Source organism: Oryx dammah, unplaced genomic scaffold (genome assembly GCF_014754425.2).
Source record: "Oryx dammah isolate SB20612 unplaced genomic scaffold, SCBI_Odam_1.1 HiC_scaffold_26, whole genome shotgun sequence".
NCBI classification, from domain to species: domain Eukaryota; kingdom Metazoa; phylum Chordata; class Mammalia; order Artiodactyla; family Bovidae; genus Oryx; species Oryx dammah.
Genome location: NW_024070210.1, coordinates 73,674,504 through 73,698,064, shown reverse-complemented (window position 1 = coordinate 73,698,064; position 23,561 = coordinate 73,674,504). Strand labels below are relative to the sequence as shown.

At 42.8% G+C, this 23,561-nt stretch overlaps 1 protein-coding gene and 1 non-coding gene across 2 annotated transcripts in view; both read right to left on the bottom strand.

Moving 5' to 3' along the window:
• Positions 1 to 23,561, bottom strand: part of RYR3 (ryanodine receptor 3) — a 573,948-nt gene that overhangs the window by 16,805 nt on the left and 533,582 nt on the right. Inside the window, exons 77-93 of the mRNA XM_040227012.1 lie at positions 23,494 to 23,550; positions 22,178 to 22,277; positions 21,948 to 22,027; positions 20,483 to 20,559; positions 17,900 to 17,973; positions 17,627 to 17,644; positions 17,126 to 17,206; positions 16,583 to 16,671; positions 15,546 to 15,674; positions 11,989 to 12,093; positions 10,163 to 10,244; positions 8,171 to 9,501; positions 6,035 to 6,093; positions 4,757 to 4,925; positions 3,455 to 3,541; positions 2,029 to 2,229; positions 272 to 402 (exon numbers count right to left, since the gene is read on the bottom strand). Of these exons, the coding sequence (XP_040082946.1) occupies positions 272 to 402; positions 2,029 to 2,229; positions 3,455 to 3,541; positions 4,757 to 4,925; positions 6,035 to 6,093; positions 8,171 to 9,501; positions 10,163 to 10,244; positions 11,989 to 12,093; positions 15,546 to 15,674; positions 16,583 to 16,671; positions 17,126 to 17,206; positions 17,627 to 17,644; positions 17,900 to 17,973; positions 20,483 to 20,559; positions 21,948 to 22,027; positions 22,178 to 22,277; positions 23,494 to 23,550 (2,870 nt within the window). The remainder of the gene's footprint in view (positions 1 to 271; positions 403 to 2,028; positions 2,230 to 3,454; positions 3,542 to 4,756; positions 4,926 to 6,034; positions 6,094 to 8,170; positions 9,502 to 10,162; positions 10,245 to 11,988; positions 12,094 to 15,545; positions 15,675 to 16,582; positions 16,672 to 17,125; positions 17,207 to 17,626; positions 17,645 to 17,899; positions 17,974 to 20,482; positions 20,560 to 21,947; positions 22,028 to 22,177; positions 22,278 to 23,493; positions 23,551 to 23,561) is intronic.
• TRNAG-CCC lies at positions 22,963 to 23,035 on the bottom strand. Its single transcript has one exon. It is a non-coding gene; the product is annotated as a tRNA-Gly (tRNA).

Here is a 23,561-nt window from a genome sequence, read left to right as displayed (position 1 = left end):
GAGGATTAGATTAAGTAGTATTGTGCTGGACCGTCTGGTGTTAAATATGCTAAGCACCTTCGGATAATATCCTGTGTCTGCCATTAAATGCATAGCATACATACAACTGTTTGAGGAATAAGACGCTACTTCGTGAAAAGGCAGGGGAGAAAACAAGTCCCAGAAGTCAAAGGAAGGCTTATATTAATCAATCTCCAGGGCTGCTGAAAAGGTATTATTTTATTTACAGTAGAAACTCCTTTTTCCTTTTTGGGGTGGGGGCAAAACTTACGGCGTGTTGATGACCAAGCGATCCCACTGCCCCTTGATGTCATCTTCAGAAGGCTGTTCAGTGATATACAGGCCATCAAACTCCAGCTTCCTGGCGATTTCTTTTTCTCTTTTGAATACGACCAAAGGGACCTAGGAGCAGGAAGACACTGCACTCCGAGAAGGCTTTCTAATGACAGCACCCTCTCCCATGCATATCTCACAAGTGGGCCTTCCAATGTCAGGGCAGCAATCTCTGCAGTGGGATTCTTAGGGTGCCTAGTGGTGGGGCCAAGGCTAAATAAATCACCTTTCACTCCTTTGGCTCATATACCTCCCTCTCCAGAGCTGATCTGATTTGGGCCAGCCTTCAAACAGCTGACAGTACTACAAACTGAACTTTCTGGCTTGTGCTGGTGAGAAGGCCATATGTAGATGAATCACAGGGCTGAATGACTTAGGTCTCCTAAAACTCTTAGGCTGGAGGTTGACCAAGATTTAGAAGGGACAATAAACTGTTCTAGTTCAATCAACTACGTTGAACAGCTGGAATAATACGGTAAAAGTTCTAACTGCTTTCAATGGCTAGCGTCATATTCTCATGTCTTTGAATCTTGGTTAATGAAATATGGTTTAATAATAGAATGAGAGGACCCACTGGGCTCTGTATACAGTCTTTTGCTACTGAAGTTTTCTTCCTGACGTACCTTCTGAGAAGAGCTCCTGCCTGGCACACTTACTTGTTCTCTACCATTGCTTCCCATTCTCTTATGACTTTGCTTCTAGCCTAGAAATGGTGGCACATTTATAAAGAACTACCGCAAAGGAGGTATGTACACAAGGAATACTGGGAAAATAACCCACTTGTCCCAACCATCACCAGACACACAAACTTTAGTTAGTAAGGTCAGAGGATACCACTGGAATCTCAGGATATAAGAAGGCAGGATGGTCAGAGCTCCACAAGCCACAAAAGCTTAATTCAGATAGAGCCAGGGCTTCTCATCAGCTGGGAAGCTACTAGTTCCTTGGCAACATCCCTGAGACCTTGGTCTCCAGACTGTTTCTGCCAATAACGCTTTCTCAAATCTCATGATATCTCTACCCCTCACACTGCTCCTCTATTTCCAAGACAAAAAGGCAAATTTTTGATAATGATTTGTAAAGAGTTACTGCTTACCCTTTTCCTCTCCTTTATTTTTAAAATTTATTTTATTGAAGTGTAGTTGATTTACAATGTTAATTTCTGTTATATAGCAAAGTGATTCAGATATATATATATATGTATATATACATATGTATATATACATACACATACACACATTCTTTCTCATATTCTTTTCTCTTACGCTTTATCACAGGACATTAAATACAGTTGCTGCTTACCCTTTTATTAAAACAAGGAAACAACACTGAGGAAATAAAGGACCCAGGATAGGAAGGTGGCAAAGGCTGATCATGAGCACTGAACAGTGCAGAAACAGTGACTGCCATTGGTTCACGGATGATGTGGGAGGAGAAGCAGAGAAAGCCAAGAACTATATTCAGTACCCTGTGATAAACCATAATGGAAAAGAATATGAAAAAACGTGTGTATGTATGTGTGCATGTCTATGTGTATATATATGAATGAATGAATGTGAATATATTCATACATATGATTGAACATATGAATGAATCACACACACACACACACAAATGCATTACTTTTTTGTATACCAGAAACTAACACACTTCTTCCCCAAGAGTTCTGATTAGACTGAGTGCCTGGCAACTTACCTTTAGGCAGTAGTAGCCCACCACGCAGACTAAAGAGATGACGGTGTGGATGATGGCCAGGGCCCGCAGGGCTGGCGCCATGTACCCAGTGCTCTCCTGCAGGACAAAGAACACCACCGCCTCTTCCTCTTCCTCGTCATTAAAGGAATTCCACAGGTTTGCAACATCCTCTGTCTCTTCTTCTAAAGGTTCTTCGGTGACCTGGCCCAAGATACCCTCTTAGAAACATCAGAAGGACCTCTGCCACTAGGCTCTCCCCATATATTTTATATTGCTGGCATTTGCTGTACAAATAGTAGTGACTCCATATAACCTGATGAGTGAATAAGGTTTTTAAGTACTTTATTCCAACAATATTTTTAAGAGACAAATCCTCGCTCTTGAAGATAAGCCCCAAATTTAAAAGTTAGGAACGTCTTACTACCTATTCTACAATCCCTTTGCTGCAGGAGGTAATCTTTGAAATGCTATGGCCTGGGAGGAGACTTAAGACAAACACGTGTGCACAAGTGCACACAAAGCACACACAAAACATTTCTGTTCTTTCTTAGAGGCTGTTAACATCACAGCCATCCTTACACAGCGACTCCCAGGTCAGCGCCTTTGAAGCTGTCACCCTGCAGGTCCTACTGCCTGCTGGCTGTCTGCACCTGCCTGCACCTGCCTGCCTGTCTGAATCACTTCAGTCTCAATGTGTTTAAAGCCAGGCTTCACCATGCCCTTCGACACAGTTCCATTTTTCTACCATGGGCAATAGCAAGCCATTCATCTGTCAAACGCAAGACTGATGTGGGTAAGAGCATGTTTTATAGAAATTAGATCTGTGGTTTTAAATAGGAAGGGAGAGAGGCAAGCGACAACAGCCAGTTAAAGACCATGTCAAGAATCCAGGACCTATGACATTCGTTAATTCATTCCACTAACATTTATTATGCACCTACAGTGACAAGACTCACTTACCAGTGTTTAAAATCTCCATTTATCTTGATGAGTCCCTCTCCTCCACATCCAGAAACCAACTTCCACTCATTCTTTCTTCATAATAGTTCTAACATATGGGTCAGCTATCATGGCTGACTGTTACTTTTATTCCTCACAGAAAGAACTGTATTTATTATTCAGTTTGAAATACCTTATAGCTCCTGATATAGGATCTAGCACATTGCAGACATCCAATAAATATCTGAAGAATTAAGTAACAACTAGAACAATCCTGAACGACTGAAATGGTGCCCTAACTGGCTTCCCTTGCAACCTGTCTCCATTCCCCCCGTTGCTAAAGACAGTATCCTTTTTTAGAAGCTAGTATCTTAGAAATTTCCTTAGATATTAGAATTTTTGCTTAAATTAAGAGCATAACTCCTTTTACTTTTTTTAAAAAAAGCATATAATCTATTCAGCAAATAGCCCCCAGATGAAGTGTCACCTTGTAAAAAAGCAGGATGAAGTTGATAGCGAAGGCTACAAACAGAGCAAGGAACCTCAGGTTGTAGAAATTCCTGGCCAGGTAGTGCTGAAAAGAAAAGGACAAGCTGCAGTAGGAGAGTGCTGGCAGGGGAGGGGCCTTCCCTCCCTCACACAGAGCATCTTCTCAGAGGAGAGCTACACAGGGCTAGTCCTACTCTTCGTAACCACTCATCAAGGACAATCCTGGCCTTCTTACGACTTATTTGGTGGGGGATGAAAAATGATGTTTTTTTTTAAAAACTGCTTAGAATGACGCTCAAGGGAACCCTGCTTAGTTTAAAGCTCAGGAAACCGAACACCTAAACATACCCTTAGCACAGGTCTCAAATGCTGATATGAAGGGTGTCTGTCTGTGTGTGTGTGTGTGTGTGTACTCCACAAAGGAAGTAGTCAATTTGGAAATTATGAGTGATCTAGGCCCACAAAGAACCCTGCAGCTCCCACCCCAACTGGAGCCAGACTATGGCCGAGAGTCCTTGTCCTTTGAAAGTCACAGCCCAAGTTCCCCTGCCTCCCCCCATTCCCATGCCCAGTGGAAACACCAGCACTTGAGGATAGGAATGGTAGCTGCTTGTGGAGTGCTCACTCTCTGTGGAAAAGGCTCCCACCAGTGGTGCTGGGAGGGTCGGGTCCCGGCCTTTAGCAACTGGCCTCAATGGGCAATTTGCCAGAGAAAGGATATTACAAGCTGGGCTGAGGACCTGTGGAGTAACAGAGCTTTTGAGAACTAGTATGACAACCTACCACACCACAGGAATGTTCTTTCTGCATCCAAATGATCTCACTACTTCTGAAGTTTCTGACTGGCATGGGTCAAGTCCCCACAGGGCACACATACAGCTCTCCCTCCTGGAGAGAGCGCAGGGCATAGGAGCTAGAGTGCTTGCATTTCCCCTTTTCCTTTCCCTCTAACTGTGCCTCAGATGGTAAAGAATCTGCCTGCAATGCAGGAGACCTGGGTTTGATCCCTGGGTTGGGAAGATCCCCTGGAGGAGGATCCTGGGGAGTTCCATAGACAGAGGAGCCTGGCGGGCTACAGTCCATGGGGTCGCAGAGAGTCAGACATGACTGAGTGGCTAACACTTGCTTTCTCTTCCTTCCAACACAGGACAAGCAGGTAATCAAGAAGAGGCAAGGAAGAGGAATGAGAAAGATGAGGAAGCACAACTAATCGAATAGTGAAACAAAGGCAGTGGCCACCTCTCTGAGGTCTGCCCGCGCCAACGCCTGAGCCCGAGTGGGACAGGGGCAGGGTGCTTACCAGCAACTTGGTCTGATAGATTTCCAGCCCTTTAAAGAAATTGGCCATGAAGGCTTCAGGCTTCTCAACCTTCTGGCCACACCGTCGCTTCTTCCTTTTGGTCACGTCTGCCCACAGGGCCTCGGCCTGCTCTTCTTTGGCTGTGTGCTCTTTCTCCCCATCTTCCATGCTGCAGGAATGACAGCGCCACTCAGCACAGAGGGCAGAGGGACGCCTGACCCTGACAGGGGGACTAAAGAGAAATCTGGGCTGAGAGGGGTGGGAGACGCATTATTCCCTGAGCCCGGGAATCTCAGGTCTTGATTTCCTGCTTTAATGAGTCATGGCCACAGGTGTGCATATAAATTTAGGAGTCTTCTGGAAATTTGCCTTATCAAAATTTTTCCCTTTCAGAAACGTTGCCCTTTATTTTCTAAGCTTTCATGAGAATTGCCAACAGTACCTATTTCAAGTTTGTGTTAGGAATTAAATGAAGTATCACATAAAAGAACTTAGCAAAAGGCTTGGTGTGTAGCAGTTATTCAGTAATTACTATCAATAGATAGCACCATCATCAACATTATATGAAGTTGCTAAGTGTGAGTGTTTGACCATTTGCTTGGACAGATGGTGAAACCCTGATCTACTATTTGTACTGTGAAGTGAACACAATTATTAGAATGTGTTTATTGTCTAGCTGGGGTAAAAAGAAATGTATCCACCCATGAAAAGATGATCAACATCATTAATCATCAGGGAAATACAAATCAAAACCACAATGAGCTATCATCTCACACCTGTCAGAATGGCTATCATCAAAAAGAACAGAAATAAATGTTGGTGAGGATGTGGAGTAAAGGGAAGCCCTGTGCACTGTTGGTGGGAATGTAAATTGGTGCAGCCACTATGGAAAACAGTATGGAGATTCCTCAAAACACTAAAAAGAGAGCTACCATATGATCCAGCAATCCCACTCCTGGGTATATATCCAAAGAAAACAAAAACAATAATTCTAAAAGATACATGCATCCCAATGTTCATTGCAGCACTATTTACAATAGCCAAAATATGGAAGCAACTGAAGTGATAAGCAGAGGAATGAATAAACACACACACACACACACACAGAGGAATCTTACTCAGCCATAAAAAAGGGAAAAAGAAATGTATCCAAAGCTTGCACAATATCTGTTCCTTTTGTTAATAAAACTCAAGCTTTCTATGTACCATAGCCACAGAATAGTAGATAATATTGAGAACTATCGATCATAGCAATTAGAATAGCTACCAAGAACTTACTCTGCCTTCTCAGACTCTATTTTTCCTTCTGCTTCATGAGACGCTTTCATTTCTGCTGCCTAGACAAAAATAACAATCAGTTAAACTTTCCTCAAATAAATATGTTCATGATGATGAGCCATATCACTAGCCACTGTGCAAGGTCAGAAATCCCAATGGCTCTCTCTTTTTATGCTTTGGCAGTTCTCCAGATCACAGAACATAAGTGTGCCGCTATACATTACATGGCTCTGGAGAGATCAAAGATTTCAGGCTTGAAAATATCCCTGCTATTATTCAATCTAAAGAGAAAACTTGTGCTAGGACATTGCCTGAGCCCTGTGGCAGTCGTCCCACTGCTCCAAGGGGTCAGGGAGAGATGGAACGCAAGTCACGGTAGGTCTAATCCAGAACCCGCTTCCATCAGACAGCATCCCTGCCCTGTCTTCAATCCTCTGCCACTACCCCACCCTCTCTGATGAATGACCATGGCACTGAGAATAAAATTCAAGCTCCTCCGTGTGCTAAATGTTTCAGTCATGTTCGACTCTGTGACCCTATGGACTGTAGCCCACCAAACTCCTCTGTCCGTAGGATTCTCCAGGCAAGAATACTGGAGTGGGTTGCCATGTCTTCCTCCGGGGGATCTTCCCAACCCAGGGATCAAACCCATGGGTCTTGCATTGCAGGCAGATTCTCTACTGCTGAGCCATCAGGGAAGCTCTCAAGTTCCACATTAAGGCCTTTAAAGCCATTATGATTATGGCCTTTCTCTCCATCTTCATCTTGTACCATCTGACTCATTTCCAACACAAACACCTAGACCTCCTTTTCTTTCCTGAGACATGCTTCCCTGTACCAGAACCTTAGCACAAGCCATATCCTCTGCCTGGAATATGACTGTCCTGATTTTTGATGTGTCTGCCATTCTTCAGGACTTGGTTCAGATGACACATTTTCAGATGCACCTTGAGCATCCTGTTTATAGTAGGGCCCATAATCACTCTGTAACACACAATCTTGTTCATTCATTTCAGCATGTGCTCCAAATGGTAATTATTCATTTGCTGTCTTCTTCCACTAGAAGTTAAGCTCCATGAAAGCAAAACTGTTGTCTCTCTTATTAACCAATGTGTTCCCATATCCCAGGAATACAGCCTGGCATATAGCAGGCCTCAAATGAGTCCCTGTTATGTTTCAAACTCTGCTCTAGTCCCTGGGTTACACCAGGGAGCAAAAGAGAGTAAATCAAGTAATACTGTCAGAATGTTTATGATTCTGAGGCTTCCTTTCTTGATTCTCCACACCTCTCCTACACATCTCCATAGCACTGATGGTCCTCCTCCTTAATATTCTCCATGCTTGTACTGACTTGTCCAATGCCAACCTTTTTCACTAAATTATAGGAACAATGCATTTCTCATTCACCATTGTATTCCCAGAGCCTAAAACAATAAGTGTACATCAACTATTTGGTAAACAGTAATGTAATTCATGAATAAAGGTTGTCTTTGGGCTCTGATCTCTTCACACTTCTCTCCATACTCTACTACTGCTAGAATGATGCTGTGAGTTGGATACTGCAACATCCAGAACTTTTGATGGCCAAAGGGTTCTGAATTCTTGCTATCTTATTCACTCAATCTAGTCCACTGACTCAAAGTCCGAATTGGATAGTGGGGGCAGCCCAAGGATGAAAATGTCCCCAGCATGACAAAACTACTGGGCACTGTGTAAACTGTATGCTAACATCTGGATCTTTCAGGAGACTGCAGACATATGACCTTATCAGAAAGGTCTCCTTTTACGGTGTACCTGGTTTTCTACTCTTTCAGTTGCTGAATGAACCTGTGTGCCTTGCAAACTAACCTAATAAAAGGTGTGGAAGCAAGTGGCAGGTCATGGATCACCCTGTTTGAACTCTTTCAATGTAAACTGGAAGACCATTCAGCAACTAGACATTGAGACAACCATCTAAGTCTCTTCTCTTCAGACACGACAAAGCTGGAATTACCAGATTGGGGTCACCAGGGAAGAGCTGGTGTCTAATACACTATCTGCTCCTAGAGAACTGGTATCAGTATTGATTGCAAGGTAGAGTGGCAGGTCTTTTTTCTGGGGATAAAGAAAGGTGACAGAAACAAGTCATGTGCTTACCTGTGCTTTCCTTTTCTTCCGGACAGTACTCTCTAAGGTAGGGGGTTCGTCCTTGCCAATAATCTCAGAGAGGTCACCCAAACCCACTTCGGGCCCATGCTTTAAGCCACCTTCTTTCTTTGGGTGGAGTCCAAAGAGATCTGACATGATGTCTGCATCTCCCTTCTCCCCCTTTACGAAGTGCACGAGTTCCGTGGTGAGGCCTGGCTCAGGCACTTCTGCCCTCTCAGCTTCCATAGCATCATCGTGGATACCAAACTGGGTTGGGTCAGGCATGTCGCCCAGGATCTTGGTGACTCTTATATTCTTTGCCCCTTCTATGAGTCCCCCTCCAAACACGGTGCTCCAGAGGACCTGAATGATTCCTCCTACTATAGTGAAGAGCAAGTGGAAGAGCCCCACGAACAACGTCCAGAAGAAAGAGAAGAACAGCTTCACCAGCTCCTTGAAGGTCATCTTCTTCACCTTCCTGTACTGCTTCCTGAGGTTCTTCAGGGTGGCCCTCTTCAGAAAGTTGGCCACGTTTCTCTTCACCGAGGCGCAAGCCATCGCAAATGCAGAGGCACACTCAAAAGACTTCTCCTCCTCCTCCTCACCCTCCACTTCTAACACGTACGAAGAATCTCCATCTTCTTCCTCCTCCTCCTCTGGCCTGTCGGCTGAGTCAGATTCCGAGATCTGCGATGCTAACTGCATCTCAAAGATGGTGTCCTCACAGAAGTTCACGAACAGCTCCATTTTCTCTTGCTCCCCGCCTTCATTGACAACATCAAAGATGAACTGTCGCTTAGACTCCTTCACTTGGGGCTTCTCCCACTGGGTTCGACTGGACTCACTGATCTCAAAATAAACACGCTCAATTTTCTTGGCCCCACCCATGATCTCAATGCGTCCCAGGTATGGTTCGAAGTAATTGAGTACACTTTCTGCTGGGTCCAACAGACACTTAAGGCGAGAATCGTTTGGCATATGCTCAGAGAGGTTGGTCAATAACACCGCCACATTAAACCCTATGTCCTTGGCTGGCTCATGGAACCGGTCAACAAAATCGATGTAATTAAACATGTCATTTTCATCAGCTTCTGCGCACGAAAGGAGAAAGTCTGTCTCCGACTGTGTGTACTGCTTTTGCCCTTCCATGGCCTTCTGGAATTCCTTTTTGGAAATGATTCCTTTCCCGTCGGGGTCATATTCTTTGAAGGCGTCTGAGCTGGTTAAGTCTTTAAGTTTCAAGAACATGTCAAAGAATTTCAAGATCATTTCTACATTGGTAGATGACTCTACCAGTGTGTCAACCATCTGCTTGCCAATGGTTCCATTTACCACATTCCCTGTGAGGCAGGTTCAAAAAGACACACAGATACATAAATAAACCCAAGTCATCATGGAACTGGTCAGGCAGATATTTTTTAGAAGACTTCTATCCCAAATCGGTCAGCTCTTTTTTCTGACCGTGATGATCTGGAAATGGGTAGGTGGGAACAGCAAGCCATAAAGACTACACCACTAGGAACCAAGGGGGAAAGAAACACAGGAAAGGAGGAGATGGCCACGCCAGTGCCTTTTACCTGGCCTGGGGCCTGGAGAGTGGCTTTGTTATCAGATTATCAGGGACACATAGGGATAAGTGGTGCCCCTCTAATCCCCTTAGACCTAGGAGGGTGCCCAACTAGATGGCTGGCATACACACTGGCAGCCAGATGTATTGAAAAGCAATGGGGAGAGGAGAGGATAGGGAAGAGCAAAGCTTGGAGGTTTTCCCCAGTTCATTCTGGCTTTCCTATTGATACAAAATGAGTTGGTTTCAGGCTTTGTCCATCAGGCCATGTGCCCCTCACTCATTTTCTTTTGTTTGTTTCTGAAAATTTGGTTTTCTAACCAATGTCATCTGGCATCAATGACCTGCCAGAAGGAGACTCTGCGTGATTAGTACAGTTAGTGCTCAGACCAATGACAGTCGTGTGAATGCCTAGTTATACCAAACAGCCCAACCTTCCAGGAGGGACAGAAGCATCACCACCATGTCCTGAAGGAGATCCAAGAGTTCCTTCAGCAGCTCGATCTGACTGGAATCCTAGAACAGAAACAGGAGATACCCCTGAGCTATCTGATCCCTCAGCAAAGTACAGGGCAGTGAGCAAGGAGAGCCTGCTCTGGGAAGGTCAGGTGAAGGCTGTGTCCACCTCCAGAATGAGCTCCCCTCTCATGGTGGGTGCGGACATCTTAGCGTCCTCTCTCTGTAGCATTAGGAGGCTCGCTGTAACAGGGCTCGTCCAGAAGAGTTCCTTTACAGTTTCCTTTTGTTAGCACAACATTGTCAGATACACCAATTGTCCAAAACTACTCAACAACCCAATCCACCAAAGATGTGTTAGGCATCTCTAGTAGCTTAGGTTGCCATTTTTCATACTGAAGAATTACCAGTGAGCTTTTGGGGAATACTATTGCAATCCAATTAAATTATCAAGGTTCCAATCACCAACTGGGTTCTCCTTTTTTTCTTAATTGAGGTTCTCCTGATTCTAATCGGTGGTGATCTGGGTACCACTCATCCCTTAGAATGTTGTATCATTGAGGCTATTCCTCCGGATGGTTTTGATACCAGTCTGTTTGGTTTTCATTTCAGCATGGCAGATAAGGGCATTTCCAAGTGGGCTCTGGGTTTGATACCTGTGTCACAGAAGGGAAACAACCCTTGGAAGGTCTGAGGTGGGGAATCTGAGGGTGAGATTAAATATATGGATTCTGGGCCACACTTCTTTTACAGACACTCTCTCACCAGGACACAATTCTTTAGCTAGCCCTTCAGATTTCAGAAGGCTTTCCTCCCACCTTTGGAGAGTGTCACAGATATCCACAAAACATCACAGAAGTGTAGACTGTTAGAGCTAGAAGAACCCTCTGAGGTCATCATCTGTTCTAACTCCCAATATTTTCTAGATGATGAAAGTAAAAACCAGAAAGGGGAAGTGACTTCCTGGAAGACACCCATGAGGAGGTGGCAGGGTCAGGATTTTGTCTCTAGAGACTCTGCACCACACTGCCCTGTGGGGTTGACACAGCAGTGGATGTATGACTGCCAAACTGGCAGCCCTCCCAAGAACTCTCTCTTCCCATAAGGCCAGAGTCAAAAGGGGAAAAACGAAAGGGGTGAATAGCACATTCCAAAAGAGAGAGGCAGATGTGACAGCCTTGAAAATTTTAGATACACATTATTCACATGAATGCTGCCACTGTGACTCTAATCAGCCTGAAACATATCCTAAAGCTCTCCCTCATGTGTTGCCATGGAGAGAGGCGATCAACTACTACAGACACTACATTTATTTGTTCGTAATAAATGCTCTGAGTGATTCCAATTCATCTTGCCAGAGAGATGGGGAGTGAGAAGAAAAGGCAGAGATGGGGAGGAGGGGCAGCAAAGGTTGAGAGAGAAGGGAGATGTGAATTAAGACATGCAGACATTGGACAGATCAGACAAGGTGGTGGATCATGTTCATAAACTGTGAAACAGTGACAAGGAAGCACAAGGGATCAGCACCATAAAAAGCAACTGTTGAGGCAATGATGGAAAGGGTTGGTGGGAGGTACACAAAGGAGGAAGCTGTGTTCATGCAAAAGCCTGTCTGGGACCCCCCAAGAGGTGTTCATTCCCATCTCCCATTGAGGCCCTCGTTTTACAAATGAGATCTGATCTGCTTGGCTTTTCCAGGCAGTTGGTCAAGCAGCCACATCCACAGTGGGAAGACCAGGGGGTGGGGACTGACTAAGCATTTCACATCAATGACACATGGGGAATGGGGAACAGGCCACAGTACCTGGGAGAGTTTCATTTGCATGTTAGCAAACACATGGAGGAAGCCGACCACTGCGTCCCACAGCCTGCTGTGAGCCAGGCTCTGCTGGTTCCCAATGCAGGGGCCCTGGGGAGAGGAGGACATTCTTGTTTCACTGAAGCATCACAAGCAGCTCTGAAATTTGCCTTAGTAAGGGCATCTGACATCAGCTCTTTCCAAATGTCACATATCTTGTAGCTCAATATTTTCCCAGGTTACTTCTTACTTCTCCCCCAACTCCACTGTGTGTGCCCCACCCCCCCACCCCATCCTAAGATCCTATTTCGAGGAAAAGTCACTAGGAATTTCACAGTGTGGTGATTTTCAGAGATTTTCTTTAACATTTGTTCTTATGTTAAAAAACATTATTTTAAAAGTAAATGCTCTGTTGCTAGGTTGCAGCAGATGAATGGATAAGAAAGCTGTGGTACATATATACAATGGAGTATTACTCAGCCATTAAAAAGAATACATTTGAGTCGGTTCTAATGAGGTGGATGAAACTGGAGCCTATTATACAGAGTGAAGTAAGCCAGAAAGAAAAACACCAATACAGTATACTAAGGCATATATATGGAATTTAGAAAGATGGTGACAATAACCCTGTATGAGAGACAGCAAAAGAGACACAGATGTATAGAACAGTCTTTTGGACTCTGTGGGAGAGTGAGAGGGTGGGATGATTTGGGAGAATGGCATTGAAACGTGTATAATATCATATATGAAACGAATCGCCAGTCCAGGTTCCATGCATGATACTGGATGCTTGAGGCTGGTGCACTGGGATGACCCAGAGGGATGGTACGGGGAGGGAGGAGGGAGGGGGGTTCAGGATGGGGAACACATGTATAGCTCTGGCAGATTCATGTTGATGTATGGCAAAACCAATACAATATTGTAAAGTAATTAACCTCCAATTAAAATAAATTAATTTATATTAAAAAATAAAAGTAAATGCTCTGGTTGAAACAGGGCTGAAGGATACTCCTGCCAACTCCAGGCCCCACCTTGGCCTAAGAGGAGTTCTGAGGAGCTCCAGGGTTCCAAGGAGCACAATTTGAAAACGAGGCCCATGTGTTGCCACTGTCTGCAGGCAAAGCTACTCATTAAATGTGATGGCCACATGGCTATTTACTCAAGTAAAAAAAAATTCTGAATTATGAATGTTAAACTACTTTTAGGATTTTCTTATCATTAACCTACATGTCAGGTATATCATGTCTATCTTTTCTGAAAGCCAAACAGGGATGACTTGATGACCACTCTGCATTTTCTGTGTTAATAACCTTCCCTACTTTTGAAGATCATTATTGAACCACTGTTTCTTTTCTTTTTAAAAATAAATCATTTGTAATTCTTCTGAATGGAGAGTTTTCTGTTATTTATTTAGCACTTATTTACATCAGTATAGGCTTCATGTATTCATTTTATGCTTTGGGTTTTAATTCAATATTACTTTATTTACATTATTTTGTAGCTCTAATTTTTCTAACTTTGGCCATTGGGAGCTCTTTCAGTTGGCTCCTGTATCCCTTTGACATACCTCCACCATTATTTTTTTAGCATTTTCTTGCACTATAGGATTCTCCAGGCTCATCTTGTATGTTTCTTGCTCTAGTTCTAGAATCAGCCATTTCTCTAAGGAGCCTGATTTCCTTTCAATGGAGAGTGGTATTAGGAACCAAGAACGGGGCTCTAGTTGTATTTGCTGCTACTGGGGTATCATTTTTTTAGGTCCTCCTGGATGACAGAGCAGCAGAAATAGATGTGTTTTACTAATCCATGTATATACACATATCCATAAATATTTCCACATGTAACCATTTATATCTATGTTAAAATGAACATGAGTTTAGCATATGGGTGTCTCTAACTCTCCTTCATTCCCATAGGGATCTTCTAGTCTCCTCTGCTTGCTCATCAGTGAGAAACCTGGCTCATTTCCATCATATTAGGTTAGCCAAAAAGTTCATTCAGGGCTTTCTGTACAATTATATGGAAAAATCCAAATGAACTTTTTGGCCAATCCACTGTATGTACAGTTTCAGAATTATTAACATGAACCCACATGGGAAAAACATCAACTAAAGTGCTTATTCTTGCCTTTGGTCTTTCAGACTGTTCTCATTTCCAAAGTTTCTTAGGCCAGCATCTTACTCTCTACCTCTTCAATGAGACTATTTTATGTATTTTTTTATATAGTGAGTCTTCTGTCACATTCCACCTATGTTCCTTATGCTTTTTCCTGTATTTTTCTACCCTTTAATCACTCTCCAAATCACGCTATCAATTTTCAAAAGGAACACTGATACTAGTGTTCTAGTATCAAGTTCTAGAAAAGGCTTGGCTGAATTCCCAGGGAGCAGGAGAAATTTTGCCTGCATGCCTAAATCAATTAAGCATGTTTAAAATGCACTGTTTATGTACATGTGGTATGTGATCCCGAGATGCCTCTAGATTCTTTTTTGAAATAAAACTGACTGTTAAAGAATATCAGATTCACCCCAAATAAGGGTGAATCTTCTTTTACTTTTGGGCTCTTCTTTTGCTTAAGTGCTCCATGGAATTTTCTGGGGCTTAGGATGGGTTCTGCAGGGAGCAAATCAGATGCTTGTCAATCTGTTCAATGATCTTCACAAGTAGTTCACATGCTGTGAAACTTCAGATTGGTCACACATTCCTAGCTGTATCTCCCTATCTTTTTTATAATCCTTGAGTAAAGACAGATCAATCTCTTCTTGAACTCCTTCTTTTCAAGTCTTAGTCTTGTGTTTACTTCAGTAAGCAGATATGATCTGAGTGTGGCAGTTGGCTCATCATATAGATCTTAAAAAAAAATCTTACATTCCATTACAGAGGACCATGATATGATTACTGATTTTACAGCAAATTCTGCCTGAGGACATCCTCTATTCCTTTCATGAGACCACTGCAGGCAATGAATACATAATGCTGTAAGATGTAATAAAAAATGCTGTAAGATGTAGACATTCACCCTGAAATTCACCTGTTGATTTGCCTGTCATTGTACTTAGCTTATGTGCTTCTGAAGTTCCTTTTCCATAGAGCTGATTTCTGACAAATGAGTGGGCTCTCATGAATTCTGTTTTTAACATCAAGGCTCAAGATAATATCATTGATCCCTTTATTCCTTCATACTATCAATTATTTCTCCACTCCACTCTCCATGCTTACTAAACACTTACGATGTGCCACACGTGCCAGAAATGAAGAATTTTAGAACACCTAAGAAATTTTCTGTCTGCAAAAAAATTTCAGTCTAGGAGGGAAAGCAAAACGTTAACTAAATCAATGCGAATCAAGTGTGACAATGCTATATACCAGTGATAGTTGGGTCCAAAAACTACAGCTTTTCATAGAGTGTAGGTACTATTGGTTCCTGCTGATAGATAAGAAATACTGTCAGTGCTAGAGCTGGTTCCACAGTCCACATGTGCAGATATTCTGCAGAGAATACAGAATATGGGAATATTAACAATGTTACCTTTGTTTGCAAGCAAACATTTCATAGCACATACCTGGATGTATTCTGTAAGCGAATTGAAGATCTGCTTGGTGACTGCCAGGGCTTTGGAAAAATTGTGCTGTCCAGATTCATCAATGATGTCCTTCCCTGAGTAATACCAGTAGAAATCACTGATTGATTCCTAAGAACAAACAAGGAGAGTTTAGTATGTCTCACATATCAGTAAGTGAAGCTAAATCTCGTGTTCAGGAAGAGTACAAGAGCATCCATTTCTGCGACCATTTTGTTACGACAGGAGCCTGGGACTCTATGAAAAAGCACAGAGACATCAGATCCCAAGTACAGATACTTCCCCTCTGCAGGAAAGAACAGGTGAAAGAGAGGACAGTGTTCAGCCGGAGCTGAGTGACCATGTTATAGGACAATTTACTCACAATGCAAAATGTTACATTAAAGATAAATATGATCACCCAAATACTCAGCAACATAATAGCTGGCACTGTCAGTACTACGCACTGTTCTGAGTACATTACATGCGTTAAACCTCTCAGTACACTCCTCGTTTTATAGATGAGGAGAACGGGACACAAGGAGGCTCAATAGATTGCTCCAGGTCATGAACTGGTAAGTGGCAGAACCAGGCTGAGAAATTAGCAAAGAGAAAAGAGAATCCTTTTTTATGTTTGTGTAGATCTTCTTGAAATTATTTGGATTTTCCTTCAAACAATTAAACCAAGTGATGTCTGAACACTCATTTCCCATCACTTTTTGTATCTCTTTTTCCTAATGAAAGTCTATTTTCACTCACAGGCTGTTTTATAGCTCTGGAGCACTGTGGCTAAGTTTACACCAGCTAAAATAAAGTAAACCAGCAGGTTAGAATAGATTTCGTATTTAACCGCTCCCTCTTATCATGTCAGTCTTCAAATTCACATTTAGGTATTTGATTTCCCATAAGTGTGTGGACATGGATTACAGTATCTTCTGCACTCAGGCTGGACCATATCCTCAGTTGTCCCTGGCCTTCTGTAACTGTCTTTAGCTTCTAGAAGTGTATACGAGGTGTGCTACCATCCAGCACCCACTCACCTGCAGACGCAGAAGGTAGTCCACGGTACTGATGATGACATTCACGGTGGTGGTGTTGCCCATCTGTGTCCTCAGGAAGTTCTGGAAATCTGAGAACACCAGGGTTGGGTCAGAGCTCATCCCTGTCATGCCTGAGGAGCAAGTCTTACCCTCTCAGCTAAGCTCAGAAGAGACATACTATGTGGAAAGCCTGACAAGGGCACCCTGTTTGGGTCCTGGCAGGTGGTCAGAGCACCACCCTGAGCCCACCCATCCCAGTGACACCAGAAACGACTTCATGAGCTCTGAGGAACTTGACAGCAAGGGGTGGGCATTTAACTTCAACGTCTGAAGGTTGAAGCAACTTAAGGAAGCAACTTAGCCTGGATGGCACTAAATAATACTAGCCATGAAGTTTAAAGCTCATGTTACATAGCGTTGTTTTAATTGAGGAATGGATGAACTGTTGTCCTTGAATTAGCAATTGGTTGTGTTAAGGGCGGCAACACGAAATAAATCATAATTTTGCACCTGAATGTTGACAAATCGATGTGTTCCACTTACCACTGTTATGTCCTTCACAAAGTAACTGTAGGAATCTAAAGAGATCCCGTGTAAACTCGTCATTCTGGAGTACTTTTTCACCTTGAAAACACAGAATATGGGCAAGCATTTGTTTGCTTTTTCAACACAGAATACCTTCGGATACACATGACTGCAGAAATGCTCAAGGAACTGTGTCAGAGCTGTGTGGAAAGGGAACTTTGGAGGAATAGTGACAAATCCAGTTTAAATGGGAACCGAGGCAATGCCCAACAAAGCTAGGATTGTCAGCCCTGGGATGCATTTGGAAGGAAAACAACTAGGCTGCTGGCAGTAACGGTTCACAGTCCACAACCCATGCTTTAGAAGATGGAAGACACTTCTTTAATTAAATGACAGACTGCTGATTTAAACTCAACATGCAACCACCAAGCCGAAAATGTGTCTGTGCTGGGCCAATTAAATAAGATCCCTTAGGACTCACACACATGGCAGGAACTCAGGCCAGAGATTCAAACTTACCACGCTCACGAACAATGACTGGTGATAAGAGAAAAACAGAAGAACACAGAGTAAGAAAACCACAAACGTCAAGACAGAGCGTCTTTAGCTACGACTGGTTCTGTGAACACATCAGCCTGGATGTGCTTTATCAAAACTAAGGATGGAAACATGTTGCTAAAATGGAGCAAGTCCTTGGAGGTTAAGTAGCAGTGAGCAGGAACTCTAACCATAAATAGTTAACCAGGATTTTAATCGGAAAGAGAGCAGCCTTCACCTTCGTCAGTTACTTACGTGTTCCTTCCTCAGTAACCATCCCCAGGCCTTCAGCTTTATTCTGCCTCTCAAATGCATTCAAATCAAGGACACTTGTAACAGACGAAAGAAAACAAGGTTCAGGGCTATGCACACTGGGAAAATGGGTTTTTAATGTCAATGTAGCCATCAACTAAGAATATCCTGTCCTTGTATTACCATAAATTACATTACACATTACAGTGCAATTGAGTCTAACGGTTCTCTGGGTTTGTGACAAGCAGTGCCTGGAGCTCACAGCTCTTGACACATGCGAGGACAGGGGTCAGACACACTTATAGTGACTGTCACTGTTTGTCCAGTTGGAGTCCTTTCTTATGGTTGAAGATTTAGAAAGGCTTTCCAAATAAAGAAGGAATAAACTGCATCTAAGATTTCTTAAGGGAAAGATTACTTTAAACTGCACTAATTCATGTTCTTCCCACATTCATCTACTTTTTTTTTTTTTTCCTGAGAAACACAAGGAATTGTGGCTTTTAGTGCTTAGGATAAAAATCCATGGCGAGAGCAACAGTTTCAGATTCTGAAGGGCCACCTCCTTTACTCTATGCTTCAGGACCCAAGAATAGCCAAGATAATGCTTTTGAGAGGCCATGGTGTCCCTATGTGTTCCTGAACCTGTGACAAATTGGCTTTCATTTGGTCCTCACCTTCCGTAACCTTCCCAGTCACAACCACCACCAACCCCTGCTTAGCCAGGAACCCCTAGGTCAACCACAAAGCTGTGGTCATGAGGATAAGGATCATTCGATTTCCAACTGAGGCTCACTGTTTCTCTAATAGAGTCTATCTCTTTCCACAGTATGAATGATTTCATAGAACTTAAGACCACAAAGTTTCACAAGAATATAGACCTTAGGGAAGCCTATGGCAGAGCCCAGGAAGATTCTGTAAACTCCCCTCTTCCTTTAACCACTGGGCAAAGAAAATGACTGTTGGCTTGAAAAGACTCTAGGGAAAAATCCAGCACCCCCTCTCCCCCTTTTAGGGAGTCACATATGTTCTGGAATTTAGATAAATTTTACAGAGAAAGTGAAAATTCCTATTGCCCTCATGTTGGTTTTTCCCAGATCCTGCTGTAAAAAGGGTCTGTAAAAAAAAAAATACAACCCCATCCTTCAATTTGGGGAGGAGAATATGGACACAGGACATTTGGACATAGCTGCTTGGAAGCATCACTGCTGATTCAGGAGACAATCTGTGTAGCAGACATTTCTGATCTTTATTCCATCCCAAAATACCCATTTCAAATTTTAATTTCTAAAATGGCTCACTATTTTACAAATATGTATTATTTTTATAATCAGCAAAAAGCCATTAAAATATCTTAAAACTTCTGGTAAGACTCAGTTGGCCTCTAAGAGTATGTCACCTATCCCTCTAAGACATCATTATAAATTAGCTTAGCAATATTAAGTGCTACAGACTACTAAGGGAGCTCAGAAATTTAACTGAGAATTTCATGAGCAATATGGAACTGAACTGCCTTGATTTTTGCCATCTTTGAGTCCACATGTACTATTTTATCCTCAGTGAGTCAGGTCTGGCAATATTACATTTTCTTTTCCTGAAATAAACGAATTGGCTGTTGGTGAGGGAAAAATGGAGCTGAACACAAGGGATTGTACTGCAGCTCAGATATGTTCCCTACAACCCGGGGGTACAATATTTACCCAAGCCAATATGACTAGCAATATTATGAAGTTCACCAAGTTAAAAGTCCATCCCCCAAATTTTCAATTGGACCAATGTTCCAATTTTAAGAATTATTATTTGGAGGCAAATGAGCTAGGTAATTATAACTTTGACTTCTTTTGGAATGAGTTGCAGATGATTCAATATATATATATGAATCTTGAGTAAGCTGACACTTTTCTTAGAAAGACTGCTGGCTTGTTTCTGAAACGAGTGAGTATGATAACCTTATGACTTTTGGTTACCTATTGTTCATCTGTCAGAGGGGAGGCTTACACAACTGGGTAACATAAATGGAAAATTTAATGCTTTTCAGACAATGTCAAAATGTTCCCACATCAGGATGTACCTCTGTCAAAATATGTACCCACTAAATATTTCTTCAGGCTCAAAAAAATTGTTAAGGATAGAAATTAACAAAGTACCTAATGGATCTAATGAACACAGAGCCTTGAGTCACACTGAGGTATTCCTCTTTTCCATTCTTTGCTCGTTTGACTTACGAGTATACAGGTTTAATAAGAGAAACTCACACTCAGCTCCAAAGAAAACAACGTAACAAAAAAGGAGGTAAGAGCAATTCAAACACTAAACAGATGTAGACAGGTAAGGGAGGGGTGTGTGTGTGTGTGTCTGTGTGTTACACATTCCCCTCTGTGTGTGTATGTTACATTTTCCCTTTTGAATGCTATTTGAAGGTAATCCTGAAGGCTAGAGGAATAATACCCATCCTCTTCTGAAGTAGGTATTCTTTTCTCAATAATTCCACGATAAGCCAGTTTATGTGGCACTCTCCCATCCCATGCCCCTTTCCTTGAACAGTAAATAATTTTTAAAAAGTGCTATGGATGGTTTTCCCATATTTACCTGCAAGACTGCATAAGACCAGAAAGACTTTGAAAGAACCCAGCATCCTTTTTCTCCTTTAGGTAATCTAGCATTTTCTGTAAGGGAGACACATTTGAAAAGGAAAAGCAGTGAAAACTCTGGCACAAATATTGACCAAGTGAGATTCAGGAGGTGGTTTTGTAACCCTGGGTAAGCATGAAAATATTCCACCTGTGGACTTAAGCCTTTCATGTGCCTGAGCCCCACTGTCTACTTAAAGAACTAGAATCTCTAAGGGCTGATGTTTTATTTTATAAAGGTCCACTGGTGTTGATGGTACAGTAGATCTTTGACTTCAAAGATTTACTGTTTGAAGCCTCTTCTCTTTGGAACAGGTTCTAGGACTAGGCTCTAGTAATGTTTATGGTTACTGAGGTAAAATCTGAACAGCTCATGCAATGTTTAATGCATTGGAGGAAGGAGCTTAGCTAGTAATGAGACTAGTTGAGAGCAGTGTCTCACAAAGAGACAGTTTCCTTTGTTCTCTATTACTGGCAAGCTAGAAACTTGGTCTGGCAGAGTAAGAATCTTCTTAGCTTTTTTAAAGTCTCTGTAAGAAAGTCAACTGATGGGGTGGTGATGGAAGAGAACAGAAAGTGAGGGGTGCCTTTGAAATGGTAGTTCTTAATGAGAAATTTGGTTTGCGATAAATTAAAGCCTGGGAAAAATTATGTGCAATAGTGGTAGTTATGGATTTGGAAATTCTCAAAGGCCCTGGGGATGCCAACAGTCTTTGAAATTTCATTTTCCTGTGCACACAGATGCTTTTATTTTTAGCTAGAGCCTGGAGTGCCCAGGAGACACTACTACATGTCTATCATCTGCAGCCAGTTCCAGGTCAGATCGTTGAATGAATTCCATGTGCCAGGCACTCCACTGTATATCTCTGTGTGTTCTCTTTTAACGTATGACGGCAGGGAGTTTTATTTTCATGATCCACTGCTACATCCTCTACCCATAGCAGAGAGCCTGGCCCTAGTACATAGTGATCACTAAGCAGCTGTTAATATGAATGAATGAATATGAATGACTGAACAAACAAGTGTGTGGGGTTATGAATGTCACTTAACTGATCAAGCTTCTTGCTCACAGTAAGGCAACTAATAAATGAAAGTGTTGAAATAAAAACCAAAGGCTGAGAAAATTTCCTCTAGAGTGCATTTTTTCAAAAAATCACCTAATGATGAAACAAATGTAATGTTTTTCTTTTTGAACCCTACATAACCCCTCCTTAGTAAGCACATGTTTGTCTGCAGACTCCCAGTCCTGGTTTTATCTGTTTTCAGCTACTCAATGTAGTTGGCCACTGAGGACAAAACTCCAGCAAAGGTGATTCTCGGTGGCCATCCATGCATCAGAGTCAACCTCTCTTCCCCAAAGTGTGACAGCTGTTAACTGGAAATACCCCAGGAAGTCTGCACCACCTCCCGCGAGCCCCCATTACCTGCTGCACACCGGCATTGCCCCCATTCAGAATGGCGATCCCCAACTTCAGAGTCTCCACCACCATGGGGCTCATCTCACCTGTCGAAGTAAAGATCAGATGGAATCACCAAGGAAACAGGGTAAATCACACCTCCTGGGCTTTATCCAGATTCTTTAGTAATGACTTCATGTCACAGGGTGACATCTCAGTGTTAGTTAAGGGACCCATGCGCAAGTCTCTGAAATCACCTTTGCTGGCGCTGATCATCTGAAGGACCATCTCGGCGGCTCCACGCTCATGCAGCCGGGCTTGCTGATAGAGGGTTTTCTGCTTTTCCATTTCTTTCTCCTGGAAAAAATAGCAGGACAGAAGGGGATTTGTTTACCCCCAGAGAATTCACTGTAGTCAGATGAGTTGAGAGAGAGAGATTCTTTACTTGCTAGGAAGGCAACACACATAATTTTGAACAAAACAGATCGTGGAAGTTTATTTTTAGATGTGACCCAGTTTTCCAAAACTGTCCATCCATAATTCACTCACATTTTGATGCTGAAATTTCCACTTTCTATACTGATAAGTACAAAACACAGTCCATTCTCCAGTGACGCTATGATTATAGAAAGTGACTTCAGGGACTTCCCTGGTGATCCAGTGGTTAAGAATCCACCTTTCCAAACAGGGGACACAGGTTCGATCCCTGGTCGGGAACTAAGATCCCACATGTCATGGGGCAACTAAGCCCATGTACCACAGCTGGAGAAACCAGCATGCCCCAGTGAAGACCCAGCAAAAAAAAATAGTGACCTCAGACTAAAACGGTTTGTTTTCAGTGTTATTAAGGACAACTTGCTGAGGGCTCAGCTGGAATTCATCTGAGCACAGCATACGCCTACTTATCCAGAAAGCTCAGACCACACTTAACAAATGTGACATGCTAGAAGCCAAAGTTTTCCAGAACTGTATCCATTTACTTTAAAAAATACACGTATTTATTTGGCTGCCCTGGGTCTTAGTTGCACCATATAGGATCTAGTTCTCTGACCAGGGATCGAACCCAGACCCCCTGCATTGGGAGTGCAGAGTCTTAGCCACTGGACCACCAGAGAAATCCCTGTATTCATTTACTTCTGCTCTTGAATACTTCGTCTATAAAACAGTACAAGTAAACTAATGGAGTTTTATTTTGAGAGACTCAGGGTCCCACACTGCCCCAAATCAAGATCGTCATTAAGTACATTTACAGAATAATAGTGCAAAAGAGACACTGGATGCAGTGTCTCCACTGCTGTGAATTTTCACTTTTGAATGTTTGAATGTGCCCTTCCATGGCCCCATACTTGGGTCGATGTAGGAGATTTCCTACAAGAACAGACTTGAAGGACCATCTGTTTACTGGCTGCCTGCTGCCTTTCCTTAGGCCAACAGACAGCAACCACAGGCAGTGCACTCATCCAGGCCGACTTGCGTACTTGCCGCCTGACAACGGTGGGTGAGTTGCATGGCTAATGTCAGCATCCACCCCCGAAGGCCCTCCTGGCTGGCTTCAGGCTTAGTGAGAACTCACTTCAAATGTTTTCTCCTTGTCTTCCTCCTCGTCTTCGTCTTCCCCACTCTGACAACTCTGGATTCCAC